The following is a 19,155-nucleotide window of genomic DNA, read 5'->3' as shown; positions in this document are numbered from 1 at the left end:
ATCCCTGAACCATGAAGGTAAAACATAATATTAGAAACGCATCTAAAAACGATTTATTCCTTAAAAGTTAGACGAGAAAAAAGGCATGTACCTCGATATCATGTCCAGTTTTCTCAAACCAAGTTCCTGGAACAAGCTGCTCTGCGAGATCTCTAATGTAGTGGTTTACAAAGTAGGCCTACCTATTCAATTATGCAGCCTTTACAAAGGGATTAGCTTTATGTGATTTTCAGCTATCTCACATGTCACCATGTAAAATATTGATGTGGCCATTGTGTGTCATAAATGAGCACATTTCACTGGCGTCCAATGGTATCTTAAGAGTGAATGATAACTTTCGAAAACACTTTCCATATATTTCAGATCTGATGACATGTGATGAGCGCATGACTACTTGACTAAAAGTCAGGGGAATGTGACTGCCTTTAGAAATGTCTTAAACATATCGTCAGGGGAACGTGTACTTCCGTCGCGCCTGGGTTGTTGTCACGCCAGGGTGTTGTTCTCCGGAGCTAAATAACGTTTAAAAAACCTTTTCTAAGCTATAAAAATGGTTAGTAACGTGTCGAAATATTTTTTTATTTCTTTGTTACGTTAATTCAAGCGATAAATACGTTTATTTGTCTATAGAAAATAATCTGAGGTAACTTCTGTCCAGCCACAGTACTTCCGTCACGCCAGGGTGTTGTGCTCCCGGGCTGCAGCTGGACCCTACTCAATCAGGTTGGAGTAGAGTTTTCTAAGTACGCACACACGGTATTTTCGAATCGAAGATGAGGGAACGATGCCAAGTTCTAGAAAGACTACGAGTAGTTTTTATATAGTTGGATCTACATGTATTCATTGAAAGTCACAGGATATATTAAGCTAGCGTGAGCGCTGATGCACGGAGCTGAGTGGAGAGTGATATCCCGGATTGTGTGTGACGCCCGTGTTCTTTTGTCTCCTTTTGAAAGAATAAACCTCCAGTACTCGACTCCTGTGTGTGCCTCACTCAAAGATAAAAGACACAACGCCGAAAGACATCGGTTATATATATATATATATATATATATATATATATATATATATATATATATATATATATATATATATATATATATATATATATATATATATGAGAGAGAGAGAGAAATCTTAATGAATGAATTAAGATTTCTTGGCTTTGATTTAGCTTCTCTTGTGTGGCTTGAATACAAAAAAATATGTTCCAACCAAACATAGTACCATCAACAATAAACTTTTGATTTAGCCTATAACAAATAAAAAATCCTGAACATGACGCAAAACTATGCCGACGTTTTTCATGGAAGCTCTGACAAGCAGTTCCACAGACGAGGTGCAGAGTACACTGAGACATCCTTTGCATAGAACCTCGGAGACATAAGAAGATCAATTTGAGCTGGAAAAAGAACACATTCATAAATCCAGTCGTCCCCACGGGATGGCATCGCTCTAAGTACTCTCCTGACACGCGCAGTATTCTAGTGAAACGTCTCTTCATATTTACTCTTTTATTTTTAGCTGCAGAGGGAAATTTTCATCTCCCCGGGGGCTCAATTTGTATGCAAAACAGGCAATTTTGGGGGACAAGAATAAGAACATGAATAAGAATCGCATAAATATTGTGCACAGTACATTTTTAAGTCGTTCTTTGCCGTTGTTCAATTAAAAGTGACATGAAATAAGAATCAGAAATGGGTTACACATTTTTTTTCCCATCTTCTGACACTGTGGAGGTGTCAGTATTAAATCAGGGCGGGAAATACAAATCTGGAATAAAAAGTCAAAGAAAATATTGAGTTTGTACTGGACGAGCTGACGTGAATTCACCTGAATTGCGTAAACTAATTGGTGCCTCGTCGCCAGTGATAAGTCCTCCACATGGCGTTAAAATAAAAATACCATGGGTAAGCGGTTGGCATTTTTCCCGTCATGATTTATTCAGTCTTTGACCAAGTTTATTAGTCTTTTTATTTATTTTTAATAAACTTCTTCACAACTTCACAGTGGTACAAACAATAACTTTCCCTATGGGCTTCCAATATGGCACCTATTCTGGGGGATCTGAAAGGGGAAAAAAGGCATCTTGTTAAATAGTACAGCTATACCCTGGCACTTGGCTGTGGCACAAACCACATCATCAGTAAGGTAACTAACTTCCTCTTCCTATCTTTAACACAAGGTAGGTTTTGGTCATGGTCAACATATCTTTACTCGACTCTTTGTGTCTGCACTGGTACACCAGAATCAGGCAGACCCACAATAAAATGTTACCGTTGTTATTGTGTTTTCCTACTGGGAAAAGGGCCTATTAGCCCCTGAATCAGAGCGCTAAATAAACTTTCAGAGGAACTCGCAAAACTATTGTCAGCAGACAGCGTTATGGCGGCCCCTGGGCAATTATTTTACAGAGTTTCCGAAACGTTGGCAATGAAGTGCAAAACTTGGTGATGAATCTGCCAAGGGAGGAACTGAAGCACCATGCTGTCTAGGGTGGCGTTACTTCTCCAGATCTTCACTGACATTTGAGATTTCAGCGGCTGTAGGCCTAATGAGGTATCATTTACATAACGACACGTACTGCTTCGAAATAGCAGCTTTGAGTTTTGACAAAAGCAATTTGTTTCAAGAATTAAAATCTCCAATATGCTGTTGTTCCTCGTACCTGTAAACTGACCACTATTACGGTTCAGCTAAGCGAACCTTTCTAATCTACAATACACTCCATCCATTAATATCTCTCTCACTCACTCGATCACACATAAGACCCAACTGGGAGAATCTCAGTTGGGTGCCATGAATCATTATATGGGAGTCAACTGCCCCCTAGTGGGGTGTCTCCTGCTCCTTCATGCGCTCTGTCGTCAGCAGAAACTTGGTCAAAGCACTCATTAATTGTGGCAGAGATTTCCCGTATAGGTCCCCCCCCCCCCCCGAGCAGATTCTGTTTGCTTTGGATCCAGTGTTTGTTTGGTTCCATCGGGAGAGTGAGACCATCTGCCCAATCAGACCATCTGCCTTGGGATGCCGAGAGAGAGAGAGAGAGAGAGAGAGGGAGAGAGGGAGAAGGACACACAGAGAGAGAGGGAGAGAGAGAGGGAGAAGGACAGACACAGAGAGAGAGGGAGAGAGAGGGAGAGAGAGGGAGAAGGACAGACACAGAGAGAGAGGGAGAAGGACAGACACAGAGAGAGAGAGGGAAAGAGAGGGAGAAGGACAGACACAGAGAGAGAGGGAGAGAGAGAGAATGGGTGTTGAAAGACAGAATGGAATATAAGGGGTTGTGGATGGGAGAAACGCAAAGTGATTTGATCTTGGAAAGGCTGAGCTGTTGAACATTAACGCGTGTAGGGACGGCCCCCAGGTCCGAGCGTTTGAGTAGGGGGGAGAGCGAGAGGACCGACGGGTTTGTGCTTGACTGTGCGCCAGAAGAAGGGGTCACGTTGCACTGTCTTGAGCCTCCTCCCCCAAAGATATGGGGGGGGGGGGGACGCTCCCCTTAGTCCTTCCCCTTAGGACAGACGCTCCCCTTAGTCCTTCCCCTTAGTCCTTCCCCTTAGGAAAGACGCTCCCCTTAGTCCTTCGTCACTTCGACCTCATGACAAATCAACGGAAACGTATTCTGCTTCTACTGAGGATGAGTCAAGTTTATCAATGCCTCGTTGAAAAAAAAACGAAAAGCGTAAGAATAAATCAGAGAACCTTATGGGATTGAAAATAACTTTCCGAGCAAGGTTTTTGCCGATTCTTAAAATAAGAACGAGGAACTTGTTTTTTCAAAGAGTGTTTTCTTGTTGGATGTGTTTCGTGATGTGTTCAAGGGCTTACTGTCACCGTCTCGTTGTTTAACACTGTTTTACAACAGTTTGAGAAACAGCCATGATTTGCTGTTCATGGCTTTAGTCTGTATTGTGTTCTCAATTCTCACGACCATATGTATATATTTGTTTTAATGCAAGCGCCTCATCAGCATTCATGAGTTACCAGAATGACATTAATTTTGGGTGACACTTAGTTTAGACTTGGGGAAAATAACACAACTATGACATTTTCATCAAACAATGCAAAATATGCAAATATTTGCTGACCGGCACTCAATTAATGGCCACAATATTTAAATGCTGCGTGGTGCAAGTTTTGTTGATTGCCTGGGTTTATATTCCATTCACAGTCCTCCTTCCACGCTACACTGCTTCATTCCTTCAAAGTTATTTCTCGAGTCAGGGGAAGTCGTTTTTAATTGGGTTCTTGTGTTCACTTAGTGGTTTGCTGCGGTGGTTCTTGGCCTTGTATCACAGCCTACGGTTTAAGTCTTCATCAATGGGTTTCTTACTCCAGAAACCCGCCAATTCCCCCTTGCTGGTACCACTTACTTGTTAGAAACGTTTCACCCTGCATGGGATATGAAGTGGGTGTGATTGGGGGGTTGTAGTGTGCCAGCCCCAACCCTTGTTGCCTTGTTTCTCTGCTGTGATGCAGTGGTATTTCTGTCGCAGGTCCGTCTCAGTGGGCTAAAATTAGCATCGATTTGATAGATCTTTTTTTATACGCATCACCATCGTTGTTATATTTTTATGCTCTTTATTGTGTGTGTGTGTGTGCGCGCGTGTATTTGCGCGCGCGCAACTGTGTTACTGTTACGTAATATGTAAGGTACATTATTGTGGGAGTGGATGATGATTTGTTGAAGCAGCGTCATCTGACCCAGTCTGATTGGACTCTGCGGCTGGTGAGGCTGTACACCTGTTGCTCGGTGACTAATCAGTGTGCACAGGTTACACCAACCATGCCTCCTTTGTCTGGAGGAGTCTGTTGAAGTCACCTCGGTGGAGGGTAATAAGTGTCTGGGTTACAATTTACATTCATAATTTCTCCTCACCAACCTTGTCACTGGATGAAAATCCTCAAAAATTAATTTCAAAGTAAAAGCCTGTTAATCAATAGACGGTTAACTCTTGGCATGTGTCAAAGCACAAGACCCTTTGAAGGTAAAACCCCTCATACTAGAAAAGTGTTGGACCAGATGATGACGCTCGAGTGAAGGCCTGTGTTCGAGTGCGTTTTAAAAAGTTCCATGTCCTTTAGTGGTACCAGTGGCTATAGTCTTTGCATGAGATTTCCTGAAAGGACATTGGCTTCAAATGAATAACCTTTAGTGCCGTTCTGAACAGGGTTTGCTAATTGGGATCGAGCAAGAAGTTAATGTGCTGCGCTGTCTGTTGGTAAAGATTATGACGTTCATGTCTCGTGTTTCTCCTTCGGTGGGTTTTGAAGTTCTTCAGGTCCCTTTCAATGCATTTCTCCACTTGGTATCTAAAGTATTAGTTCATGTAGTTTCTCTTCACTGCCAGCAATGCAGTGTGATATACTGCCATCAAGTGGTTGTGCAGAAGAAGTTCACTCTATCAGGCGATCGGACTGAGTTCATCTTCTGGTGTAGTACTGCTAAACACAGAGAGAACAGCTATGAACAGTGGAAATAGACCCATTACTGGCCTTGTTTAAAAGAAAGACACCAATAACAGACTTTATTGACACAAGTAGCCACAGGGAGACAGATTTCCAACTGATTTATCGAGATGGCGTTTTCAAAGCCCCACAGAGACGAGGACCGCTATCGCCCATAGTTCTATTACACGTTCCGCCACCACAATGAAACACGTCGGCCCCCAAAGGCGGGCTCCCCTCTCATCTGAAGCCAGGCTGGCACTGCGGGCGCATTAGGAAGGCGCTGTCTGAGCCCGCTGATAAAGAGCCACAGCTCTCTCGGAGAGCAGCAGGCGGAGGAGCTGTGTCATTTGTACTGCAGGCATTCCAGCACATCGCCTCCTGAACGGAGACGTACGCTCAACCTCAGAGGACTGGGTACAGGGGGGGGGGGAGCTGCCTCAGGTGCAGCTGTTTGGGAAGTGTTTGAGTGTATCATGTGTTTAGGGGGGATGCTGCTACTGCCACTAACACACACACACACACACACACACACACACACACACACACACACACACACACACACACACACACACACACACACACACACACACACACACACACACACACACTGTAGTGGGAATAAAATGACCGCGGTTGTGGGAATAAGGGTTGCCTCATTGCGTTCATTGAAATGGCCATATAGGATGAATAGGAATAGCGTAGAAACCATTAGGGAAGTGGGAGCATCGCTTCTAGGCTGACCAGTAGCTCACTGATTGGGCGCTAGTTCACACATGAGGCCAGAGGTACACTGCACAGCACTTTATTTAATGCTCCGCACCATTTCCCTGCTGTGCACGGTACCTATTTGTTGCAGCCCTGGCAAACGAGGTCACGATGAGAGTGTGTGCATCACCCTGGCCTAGTTGGCCACGGCTCGGTGCCTCTTATGTGCTGCTACGTATCCAGCTGGATAATGTATTTACACGGAATTTCCATTCAGTTTGGGTTCGTAAAAAGAGCGAAACGGATAGCGAGCACCTGGGATTCCTCCGCCAGCTGACGACGTGAGACTGGCCAGGTGTGGCTCGTCACACTAATTGAGTGCCTTTAGGGCCTTTTTAAGCCCCGCGAGGTCAGGCTGCTCTGAGGCTTTCTATTGGCTGGAGAACACGCATGAGAGCGCTTCCGTGGTCATGGCAACGGTTTCGCTCAGAGGCACGGTGGGAAAACGTTGATGCGTTACAGTTTTTGCTGACTCTGCTGGGATGGAACTTTCTCGGTAGTGGATGATCACCCCTCTAATGGCGGACTGCATTATCCTATGGAGGAAGGAATGAGCCCATTGCCTGGGGTTACAGTAATCTTTATTCTTTAATGTAGTTTCCTTCTAAACATTACTGGCTACAAGAATGGCAGTTTGTTCCCTTTAAATTATTTAAAGTTGTGCTAGTTCGATGTTATGGTTTTGTGAATAAAGTAGTTGAAAGAATGCCCTCGTTGGTTGTAGAAATTAACAATACGTTGACCTTAAATATATATAGATTTTCTTTATTATACTTGACGATGGAAGCTACTTGAAAAATGAAAATCTTGCCTGAAAAGACTATTTAAGGGTCTCTCTATTTAATAGTTTAGAGTTTGACCCAGGCTACTGAACCTAGAGGTGTATGCCATTTCATGTAATGTGTACTGTGTGGTACACTATGCTATTGGTCGGTGGTGTGACAGCCCCTTCTGAGTCCACCCCCTGTCTAGGGACAGTCACTCTGGTAGGCGTCGCCCTATTTGGTTGGTCCTCCCTTCATTTTCAAAATGAATATTGTTTCTTGAATCCTTTTCTGAATTCACACATCTTGCTAAAAACAACACAAATACAAATGTAAGGAACAAAATGACTGTGTGTGTCTGTGTGTGTGTGTGTGTGTGTGTGCCCGCCCACCTGGCCTGAGTCACACTGAATGGACTCTGTTGTGCATCGAGCAATCAGTGCACATTGAACACTCAATGTGAATGCACACAGGTTAAACCAGCCATCAACACACACTCACCGCCTGGGAGACACCTGCTCTGTCAAAGGGTCCTGCCCTGCTAAATATGTACAGTAGAAGCTGTCTGTGTTAGGGTGGAAATGGAGGCGTCAAGGTACCACCATAATGGATTATAATTAACAGTCAAGCCAAGCGTTTTCCTTAGGCGTTTTTTTAAGACATTTATCCTTTTTCATTGATAAATTGTGTGGGATTAAGGTGTCGACGTCATCAGCCCGACGTTAGCATTCATCTTGGCAGCGTGGGCGTCGTATGGCATTAACACGAGTAATGATTACCACGGTAACCCATGAGGCGGGGATTAATGTGACGTATCGATTTCTAACCCAATCAATGGGTGTCTGCCCTCGAGCGGTGGTAAATAAGTGCAGGATTATTGTTTCACTTTACAAGACATCGATACTGTACCTATTACAGTAGGCAGGCTCACGTTCACGCGGCCAGATGTACAGGTTCTAGCGGGCGCCTGGTCCCAGATTCAGTAACCACTTGCTGTGAGTAGAATCAGGCAGTCAACGAGGAGTTGTCTGACAGACCCAACAAAGTTAAAGGCCCACTATGCAACTTTTTTAGCCAAAATTACATTAAGTATGCAGGTTGAGAGTTATGCTGATGGTTCTGCATCCATTTCTGGGTCGATTGGTTGGTGTGTCATTTTCCCATGTCGCCTCTACAGTGAAAAAGCGCATATGCAACTTGATCTGCTCGGACCGGGACATTCCAGATGTGACGCAGCGGAAGTATCCTCGAAAATGTAGCCAGATTGTAGTTTCGAAAATGCTTTACGGCACAGACACACACCCAAACATGGCACCGGCTAGATATAAACAGCCAGTTGCGAGGCAATTGTTGCATTCATCATGGATCAATCGACTGATAAGGGACCCAAGAGGTGACTGTCGGTGGAACAAAAGAAGAATGGACCAGAAAAGAGATCAGACACAAGTGAAAGGGGAACTATGCAACTTTTTTGGCTTGATTTACCTTAATATAACAGGCTAGGAGTCATTGCGATGGTTCCATTATACATTTTTATTCGATTGTTCGTTGTTTCGACTCCCCCTTGCGCATCTTGGCGGAGTAAAGGAATATGTTTCTGCCGGCGACCCGCCGCCCACTCTCGCGGGAGTCTCGGGTCTCGCGAAGTAACGAATTGCTTTACGGCACAGACCCCCAAACACAGAACCGGCTCGATATAAACACAAGTAACTAATGCCGCTTTTCCACTGCATGGTACCAGCTCGACACGACTCGACTCAGCTCGCATTTTTTGCGTTTCCACCGCGAAAACATGGTATCTGGTACCTGAAGTGGCTGCTTTTTCTAGTACTTCCTCGCTCTAGGTTCCAAGCGGCTGAGCCGATGCTAAAAGGTGACGTCGGCAGACGGCCGGCCACTGATTGGCCAGAGAGTGTGACGAAGTCACGAGAGCGACATGGCAACCATGCTGGTAACAGCCATAGCAGCGCCGCAGCCAACATATTCCACTTCTTCAACATGCCAGCTAATAATATGAACACGAATACCATCGCATCGATGTTCTCCATTGTTGTTATGTGGGTTCTGTCCATGTGTGGGTTACGTAGGTGTTGTTTGCGTCGCGTACAAAAATACGTCACGGCCCTTTCACGCAGCCGACCCCGCCCACGTCCCGGAGGTACTATTTGCGGTGGAAAAGGACCCGCGCTGCTACCGTGTCGAGTCGTGTCGTGTCGTGTCGAGTCGAGCTACATGTGCGGTGGAAAAGCGGCATAAGGGATTGTTACATTCATCATAGATCAGCCGCCTAAAAAGAGACAGAGAAACCCAATGTCGGAGGAACAGAAGAAGAGAAAAGGGAGACTGACCGACAGAGAGGCCAGACACGAGTAAACGTTGGGCAAGCTTTTCAGGAATAGCGTGAACTGAAAGAAAAAGAAGACTCCGATTTGGCCTTGTTGCTTTTGAAATTGGAAGTACCCTTGGGTGAACTTTGTCCTCGTGGTATTCTTGATGTTGATAGTCTCTGTACAAATGTGTTTGCTCAACCATTTTGTTGTGAGCCCTGTAAAAAATGTTTTCTCGACCGTTTTGTTGTGAGCCCTGTATGTTTCTAGCTTGCTTGTTGGTTGCAACCATATAAACACCTTTGTTTCCATTGGTGTTTTACTGTTCGTCCGTCTCGTCCCCCAGATACAGACTGAATCCCCGAATCCAGGTTCTTGTTTATTTAGATTATTATGCTGGCCAACACTCTCACACTGATTGTTCTGTTCAACATAAGATAAAACAATTATAATCTCGGATATAAATTCTCCCCGTCAACTATAAAAAAGGATGGCTTTATGTTTATTGCAATACAAATACACAATTTAAAAAATGCATAACCTTGCCTACACTTAAAGAACATCTACTTGGGACATGGCTCCACGCATTCGCCGGCTTCTTTGAAAACAAATGCACATGGCTCGCGTAGAAGTGCATGGGGAAGGGTCGACAACGAGTTGTTACGACAGTGTTGTAAAATATCTACTACGAAGCTGAAGGGGGCGCTCTGTAGAGAAATGTGCGTGCCAACACCAAGAAAACAGCGAAGAAATTCCCGAAGTTGCATAGTGGGCCTTTAGTCTTTTAGCTGACCTCTTCCGAAGCTGTATTGCCAAAGTACTAACCGTCATGAGGCAAAAAAAAACTTAAACTAAATATCGGCATAACTGATTTATCAGTATCGGAAATGGAAGGTAATATTCATAACAATCAGTTGTTGAGGACCAAAAGAGACCCAGGTGCAACTAGATGAAAATGATGGCAGCATGGCTATTATTATAAACTATTTATTTTGCACCTTGGGATTTTGGCCGAGTCTGCTGTGGGATGAACACACACACACACACACACACACACACACACACACAGTGCTTTGCAATGCTGTCAGTGGCCCTCAGCTCCCAGCATATGGCGGGGCCTTCTGAGACTCGATGCACGTGCCTCTTTCTTCTCGAGGGAAGCAATTAAAGACTCAGCAGACAGCCCTCCACCATCCCATCACCCCATCATTGGGAAGGTATCCTGAGAAATGTTGTTCAATTGAAGAGGAAGTTCAGGTCTGGCTTTTGTTTTAGCGTGCCTTTTCAGTTTACCATGGCAGAAGTTGGATATAGTGTCGGTTGTCTTTATCTTTATTAAATATACAATAACACAAATATACAATTGACAACAAGTAGAGGGTAGCATTAGTTGTATCATTCAAGCTGCATCGGCCGTAGAAGTCCAAAGCTGAGTATATTATAATGAATGTAAGCCACAGTTAATGTCTGGGCAATATTTCAGCCCTCCTCTAGTCTTAATAGAGCTGTTAAATCTCCTCCCTAAGGTGTCATCCATTATTATCTTCAAAAGGTAACTGGAGCCACCGTGGGAGGTTATAAAGCTATACGCAAGAAACTACCCATTAGTTATTCAACCGATCCAATTGGATGATTAATGAGAACGCTTTCGGGGCTGCCGGTGAATTAAGTAAGTATCGGTTTAATTAGGCTGTCCCGTCTTTTGATGTATTTGGACACCTTAATTAAACAGATACTTGCTTCATTTTCAGTAGGACTGTTTCTTCATTCCCACAGACTTAACTATCTTCCTATTCACTTTAAACTCACTCAGGGGCTAGATGCTTAGCATTAGACGACGTGTTTAGGACTCCATCCATTTTCTCTCTTCAGCCATTTGTAGAACTTTGGTTCTCTTTTAGTTTTCCTTTTTGTGGTCCTGCTCAACGTATCGGAGTGTGAAAGGCATGCTGGTCTCTTCTCCTCATCATCTTCCTACTGTACAAACACGTGCTTAATAGTCTGAAGTCTAGATTGAGGTCTGTCGGAAACACGTGTGTGTGTGCACAATGCGACACTCACAGAACATTTACACGCACGAAAAGACACACGCACACAGTAAGACAGACATACGCACTAAGACACATTCACAGTAAGACACACATACACACACAAAGACACTGGTGCAACGGTTCACGGATTACCCGTGATCCGTACGGATCAACCCTCACGGTTCGGGACGCAAGTGATCCGCGGATCGGCTGATAAAAAAAAGAAGTGGTGCTTTCACGTGATCAGTGCATGTTTAAAGGACAATTCCGGTATTAACAACATCATCAAGTATCGTAGTGAAATACAGTTTCTGTTGTGTTTTATTTGGCGTTCCGTAAATCCCGTGTTTATGTTTGGTTGTAGTCTTTTTTCTCGGTTCTCCGTATCAACAGTAGGGCTAGAACTGAGCGAAAAGAATACAACCAACCCCCCTTGCAATGAGCAATGAGTCTTCCAACCGAAATCCAGGGATTTACAAAATACAAAATAAAGAAACTGTATTTCGCTACCATAGAAGATGAGGATGTCTGCATTGCCTTGGGAGAGTGTGGACTCTAAACTCTCCCCAGGCAATGCAGACATCCTGAATTGTAAATCCAGGGTTAGGGATTATTTACTATCCATGTTAAAAGGAATAATGCCTCAGATTGCAATTTTTTAAATATTGACTATGCTTAAAAGAAGCAGGATTATTACCAAATGTTTCACTTTATTTTGTTTTTACACATTTGAAGATTGTATTTAAAGTCACATTTGTCTTGTTGTCTTTATTGTTGTAGTTGATCCGAAAATGATCCGACCCGTGACTCAAAAACCGTGACACGATCCGAACCGTGAGTTTTGTGATCTGTTGCACCCCTACAAGACACACATACACACTTAGACACACAAACAGTAAGACAGACATACACACTTGGACACACTCACAGTAAGACCCACATACACACATAGACAAGACACAAAAAACTAAGACACACACACACAATCTGATGCGCACATTCCCCTTAGCGTCATCCATCCTTCCATGCTTCACTGCCCTCCCCCCCCCCCCCCCCCCCCCCCCCCCGCTCAGAGGGGGAGCGTACTCACTCCGGACCCAAGGCTTATTCTCTCATCCAGGAGGGACCCGAGAGCAGCACCGCTAACGCACGTAGCTCAGCACTCTGCAAGGTAAGACGATGCTGCCCCGACATCAACACACACATTGTGTTATTGATTTTTGCTGAGATGATCTACTGTATATGGTGGCAACAAGGCAGTAGTGTGGTTGTTTCTTTTGGGGGGCGAAAACTAGAGTTGTGTGATGTTTGACGCGGCGACGTCTTAAAAAGTTGCGTTGTGAAACAGGATCTTGACAGGAGGAGGACGGGGGTGTAATCATAGAAGGGTCTCTCTGGTTCTCATGTTTGATTCAGGAGCGTGGTTGACTTGTGTATGGCACTCCTGAATAGTAATGGGCTATGATCTGTTGTTATGAACTCAGAATCAGACGGCGTGCGCTGTTTTCTACACCTGATGGTCGGTTGATTTGCTATGGATGTGAATAATGGCGCCCTTGACTGGTCAACTGTACACTTTTATTATTGTAGGAGAAAAACAAATGTATGCACGATGTAACTAAACGCTTCGCAACTTTCACCACTGTTTACAGAAAGGCAAATATCAGTATACAAGTCTGACAGTCTTTTCCCACGAGTCTGCCTCGTGTATGAAAGTGTGATATAAATAAACTTGCCTTGCCTATAAATATAATTAAAATATAAAAAACATCTAACCCTACTGCCAGAACTATGCATCATTGCTGTCTTGTTAGATAGACACACTGTGGGGCAAACTCTTCCAGTGTGTTACGCGGCCACCAAACAGACCCACTGTGTTCCCCAGCAGTAGGAGAGACGGCCTGGACCATGTCTGAGCCATCCGAGCAGGACTTCCCCAAGGAGCACGGCTTCTCCAAGAAGCTACTGATCAACTGCTGCCTGGTCCGCCGCATCATCATGTGGGCCACGCCCGCCCCCAAAGGTACCCCTGACCCCCACCTGCTCGTTAAGGAGGCCTTAACGAGTGCTCCTTAACGAGGCCTACCTCGCTCGTTAAGGTGGCCTTAACGAGCAATGGCTTAACGAGTACACAGCCCCTCGAATACTGGTCGTTCCGCTGTCTTGGCGATGCAAATCCTTTTTGATTGGTTAAGATGCCTGGTTTCTAATGTTCATACGAGGCAAGGAGGAAATGCAAATTGTTTTGGGATTGATCATGTGGTGTCATTGAGGAAGTTGCGTACTGTAAATATATAAGGGCTTTGACTGAAGGCCGTCCTTGAGGACTTGGTACAGTAACCTAATATATTGGCCATTTTGTGTGGACCTCTGTTAAGGCAGGGCTGGGGGATTGGTTACGTCCTGGTAATCTGTTCACATTGTCCGACCATCTGCGGGAGATTTGTTTTGGTTTCTTTCTTTTCCTGGATTCAGAGTCCATGCATTATGGATCAGTCAACGCCGGTGTCCTGTTATCGGAAAGACTGTTTGCTTTTACCGCAGTTACCAACCATGACTAGATATGAGTCCTGAATTGATGATGTTAAAGTTGTTTTACTGATTTGTCAGCTGAAGTTTTAATATTCCTCTGCAATGCTTTGATTGTATGGTTTTGGGTTGAGAACGTCTGGAAATATCTGGGCGGTGGTTCTATTTGACCGTTGCTCTTGATATTGGATTCATAGCTCATTGATTTGGAACAGATACAGGAAATGATTGCACCCTTGGAACGTTATTGCCCAATCAGAATCAAGTATTCAACAACACTGTGCTGTAACTTCAATACTTTTAAGAGGAAGTCTCTTTTAGAAGTTCTGTAGCTTTCTTTGGCAACTTTCTGTATCGTTTTTTTGGACGAAACAGAGTTCTTGTGTTCAGCTTTTGTACATTGTGTTTCCCTAAAGCTTCTCTGTAAGGGATCCACGTTTCTACAACAATCCAACGCTGCGATTGCTAACCATATTAAGACAGGATGCTGGAGGCTTTCTGAAACTTCTAACGTGATATGGATCCATTCTCCTTTCACCCTCATGAAACACTCACTGTGTATGGTACAATGGCACTCATTGGCTACACTACAGGAGCCTGTAGGGTACAGTAGCCCTCATTGGCTACGGAAGCCGTATTGATGGATGTCGCTGCAATGGATTTCTAGAAGATGAACGTGTTAGTCCTGAATATTGGCTGTTATCCAGCTCTGTTTCTTTGCCGAAAGCGCCTTCGTCAGGATTACTTTGTTGCATGTTATTTTTTCTTTTCATTGGTAAAAGTATAATTCAGTTCGGTTTTACCAGGACCGGTTTTCTACCAGGACTGAGCATTAAATCAATGTCTTTGTTCATGATCTTTGAATCGACATATCCAGTTTTATAGTGTTAAGTTAAAAGTGATATACCCTTAAAATAATCATGACTATGAGGCTTGTATTTCCATACACTTCAACGTAATGACCCTCAGTTACGCTTTAAGTCAGTTTGGACGTTTTATCATCGTAACATATTCTTCCACATGGCCGAAACCTAATTAACCTTGTTAGACTGAGCCAATCCCTGTCTTTCTCCGGGCTGCAGGTTAATTGGCCCGCACTCCTGTCATCACAGTCATGTCCGCAGTGTTGTCCCCTCAAGGTGTGAAACGGCAGGAGAAGGAGAACGAGGTCTGGCTTTGTGATTCGCTTTCATGGAAGGATGTTAATACAGCCCCGGGCCTATTCTAATTCTGTCCTGCGTTTCTTGTTCATAAACTCTGTGTCCTGATCTGCCGCTGCCCAGCAAAGACCTCAGGCGTCAGAGTTAGAAATCTGCTCGTGTCAGCAGAGCGAAGGGTTAGGCGTGGACAGGAAGGGAGTGTTTTATAATGGCTGCTGCTAAACGCACTGGGTTTAATTAGGCGTCTGAGAAGGAAATCTTCAGGATTCTTTTAAAATATGGACCGGACTAAGCTTCTTGGAATTAAGTGGTATACACTATAGGGAACACACAATAGCACTTTAGTGATCCCATATGATTCAGCAGACATTAGTCTGCATTTGACATTGTGTTTCCTACCAGAGGTAAACTTCTGAACTCAATGTAACACTGCATAAACACTAAAGATGGAGTCAGAGGAGTTTATCCCTTTAATCATGGATTTTTCCATCAGTCTTTGAAATGACGGCATCAATGAGGGCAGGTGCAGCTCTTGTTTGCACGCGCACGTGTGTGTGTGTGTGTGTGTGTATGTACGTGTGTGCATATGATTGTGTGTGTGTGTGTGTTTTGGACTCAGCTCGGCCTGGGTGGTTTTGTCTAACTTTTTTGAATAAGACCAAAGCAGCTGTTGACTCTTAACTTCATTTAACAGTTTCCTATTCCGACACACATAGGATTCGGGCCTTTTGTACCACAACAGGGTGGAACTCTTCTCTGACTCGGGCTGCACTTGAGCAACACATAAAAAGCAGAATGACAAGCATTACTCAGGATCAGTATCACCAACCCTCCATAGAAGCTGAGCTGCCCCCCAAAGATCAAATCGGAACAATGACGGCAGCACTTTGACTCTGCCGGTTCTTGTTTCTCGTCTTGACATGGCAAGCTCCCTCCATATGGCGGTATGAAGTGGTGTGACTCCTATTTGGGGCGTGTGACGCCCCGGGTTCGGAACAGGTTGTCACAACAGGATGTCCTGTGCGTCAGTCCCTCCGGAATACGTGTCAGGTAGATTGCACTCTGTCTCTCTCTCTCTCTCTCTCTCTCTCTCTCTCTCTCTCTCTCTCTCTCTCTCTCTCTCTCTCTCTCTCTCTCTCTCTCTCTCTCTCTCTCTCTCTCTCTCTCTCTCTCTCTCTCTCTCTCTCTCTCTCTCGTACACTCTCTTGTTCGCTCTCTCTTTTGCATCTTACTCTTTCGTCCTCTATCGTTCTCATTCTCTCTCGTTCTCTCTCTCTTTTGTTTTTCTCTTTCGTCCTCTCTCTCTATCGTTCTCTTTCGCTCGTTCTGGTTCTTTTTCTCTCTCTCTCTCTCACTCTCTCAGTGTGTGTGTGTGCGCACGCTTCAATATTCATGTGCCCTTTCTTTATTGCCCCTTTGAGTGAACACAGTTGCTAGGAAACTCAATTTAAATATTGTTCTTATGGTATCGGCCACTAAGCGACACCCTCACGGCCTTGTTTAGACGGACATGCGGCCGTCAACCAGCAGGTGGCAGCAGAGCTCCCAGGGCCAGGCTGACTAGAGCAGGTGGTTCCACTCACTACTAGGCTGCATCTATCACCATCAATTACCTGGAATGACCTTCCTTGATTCTTTCAAGACAGACACTCTCTATCTATCTATCTATATTCATACTGATTAATAATAAGTATTTGATTGATCAGAGGTGTGATGATGCTATCAGGTATGCGTATTAGTTTTGGCTTACAAAGGAAATTGAATGAATGCAATGACAACAGTTGTATGTCTAAACTTGGGCTTCTTCCTGTAATTTACAATTGTATCATGCTATTTTTCATAAGATACAAAAGTTAACGCTTGGATTTACTCATAATGTGGAAGAGTATTTTCTGATGAACATAGATATAACAATGGTCTCAATATTCATGGTTTGCTTTAAATATCAAAGCACTGCACTTAACAACCAGCAGGTGGCAGCAGACGACAGTTGGATATTCGGCAGTTTTATCATTTCTCATACCTCACTGAGAATACATTGCATTCAACACATTTGTGTGAATTTGTGTTGGGGATCGACGGTGTACTTTTATCAGTGGATTAATCAGTACTGAATAGGCTTCAACAATCAGTTATTATAAAGGACAACACTCAATGATGAAATGATAGCCAGGTGTTTGCGATGCATACATTTAATCTGCTGTGACTGATGAAGCCCACACTGATGTAAAAACAGCCACCTCCGTTTGCAGTCTGTTGCTCTACTACGGTCTCTACTCTGAACTGAGCAAGCAGACGCTATCGACAGCCTGGACAGCGTTGGTACATGACCATACAGTGGTCTGAACCCACCCGCGGCCTCTTCTCCATCTTCTAGTCATCTAGTTGTTTGTTCTAGTTACCCAGTAAAAGCCCGCCCTTATAGGTTTGGATCATGTGACTAAGAGTATGAGTTTGTCATTTATGTTCTCGTAACATTCTTTTACGCCACAGTCAACGTTAGAACATTAGTTACTACTAGTTTAACACAAATTGTATCCGTGTCCCCTCTTCCTTTCAAAGACGTGTTTCTTCTGACGATGTATTTGTTGTAAGTCACTTTGGATAAAAGCGTCTGCTAAATGCCTTTGATGTAATGTAAATGTGCTGATATGCAGGTTGCCGTAAAAATTATTGTTAAGGCAAAAAAGAAAAAGTAAAAGTAGGGTCCTAGGAGTTTAGTTCTAGGAGTGCAGCCTCTGTTATTGCAGGAACAAACTATTGCTTTAAGACAAAAGTGTAACAGTAGAGGTGAACCCCAGGTGTATCAGGACGTTAATTATGGGCATAATTAAAAGTAGGAGGGATAACGACCTTTCGATTTATGATAGAGTCTGGATGAGACTTAAACAAACACAGCACTGGGCTGTAACGTGAGAGGCCTGTCTCGCTTCGTATCAGAGAGCAAAGACTCAGAGAGGGGTCAATGATCAAGCAGAGGGACTCATTAGTCAGCAGGCAGAATAGTACTTTCAGTGAGAGCTACGGCGTCAGCCACTTGCGCCGTCCCTCTCTCCTTATCGCGGTGGCCCCTTGTGTCACGCACTCCAGTCCACTCCAGCTAAGACCAGACGAGGTGTGTGGTGTCGTCAGCATGCTAATTCAGCCCTGGCAATATGCAGAAGACGCTTCCGACTTCAATATCGTTTTATTGGAAAGGGATAAGAGGGCGATATGTGCCGTCTCTTATTTGTCCCCTCCCTCCCTCCCTCCTCCCTCCCTCAGCGTCCTAAGCCTCTAGGCCGGGGGGGGGGGGGGTGAACCAGGGGTGAGTGGGGGGTGATGGATGGGGAGGGGGGGGGCGTGATGGATGGGGAGGGAAGCGGAGGCAGCAAGCGGGCCACTTCTGTTTTGAAGCAAAGAGGAGAGAAGGAGTGATTGCTCGAGGAGGGGCGGGGGGGGGCGGGTGGGGGGTGGGGCCACTGTACCGGCTCCTGATGGAAAGCGCCTGATTCATTTATTGGGAGAGGGCTGCTGGGAGGAGGAACAGCGAGGGAGGAGTAGATCGGAATCTCTTTTCGTTGCTTGCTCTTGCTCCATCTCTCGCTCGCTCTTTCTTTCTCTTGCTCTCTATCGCTTCTGCTGTCTCGAGGTGTCTCTCGCTCTTTCTTTCTCTTGCTCTCTATCGCTTCTGCTGTCTCGAGGTGTCTCTCGCTCTTTCTTTCTCTTGCTCTCTATCGCTTCTGCTGTCTCGAGGTGTCTCTCGCTCTTTCGCTCGCTCTCTATCGCTTCTGCTGTCTCGAGGTGTCTCTCGCTCTTTCGCTCGCTCATTCTCTCTTGCTGTCACTCGCTCTCGCTCTTACTCTCTCTCTCTCTCGTTCTCTTGCTCTTGCTGCCTTAATCTCGCTCTCTGTCTCTTGCTCTCGCTCTCTGTCTCTTGCTCTCTCTCTCTGTCTCTCACTCTCTCAGTATTAATCTCATCCTCTGTGATACGATACAGGTGATGATATGAAGGGCAAATGTGATTTGGCGTCTCGCACCCGCCGGGCTGTGAGACAATGGCGAAAAGCATTCATGAATTTACCGGAATGGGTATAGACTCGCATAGATAACGTGTTTTATGCGTGTGTATTACTAGAATGATCTC

General features: G+C 44.7%; 1 protein-coding gene across 1 annotated transcript in view; it reads left to right on the top strand.

Moving 5' to 3' along the window:
- Positions 1-12,454: 12,454 nt before the first annotated feature.
- kcnip4a (potassium voltage-gated channel interacting protein 4a) overlaps positions 12,455-19,155 on the top strand; it is a 113,540-nt gene continuing 106,839 nt past the window's right edge. The window contains exons 1-2 of the mRNA XM_030338493.1: positions 12,455-12,511; positions 13,226-13,363. Coding sequence (XP_030194353.1) covers positions 13,249-13,363 — 115 coding nt within the window. The 5' untranslated portion in view covers positions 12,455-12,511; positions 13,226-13,248. The remainder of the gene's footprint in view (positions 12,512-13,225; positions 13,364-19,155) is intronic.

This window comes from Gadus morhua, chromosome 17 (genome assembly GCF_902167405.1).
Source record: "Gadus morhua chromosome 17, gadMor3.0, whole genome shotgun sequence".
In the NCBI taxonomy this organism is placed as follows: Eukaryota; Metazoa; Chordata; class Actinopteri; order Gadiformes; family Gadidae; genus Gadus; species Gadus morhua.
Note: the sequence above shows the minus strand (reverse complement) of the source record. Positions and strands in the feature narration are given on the sequence as shown.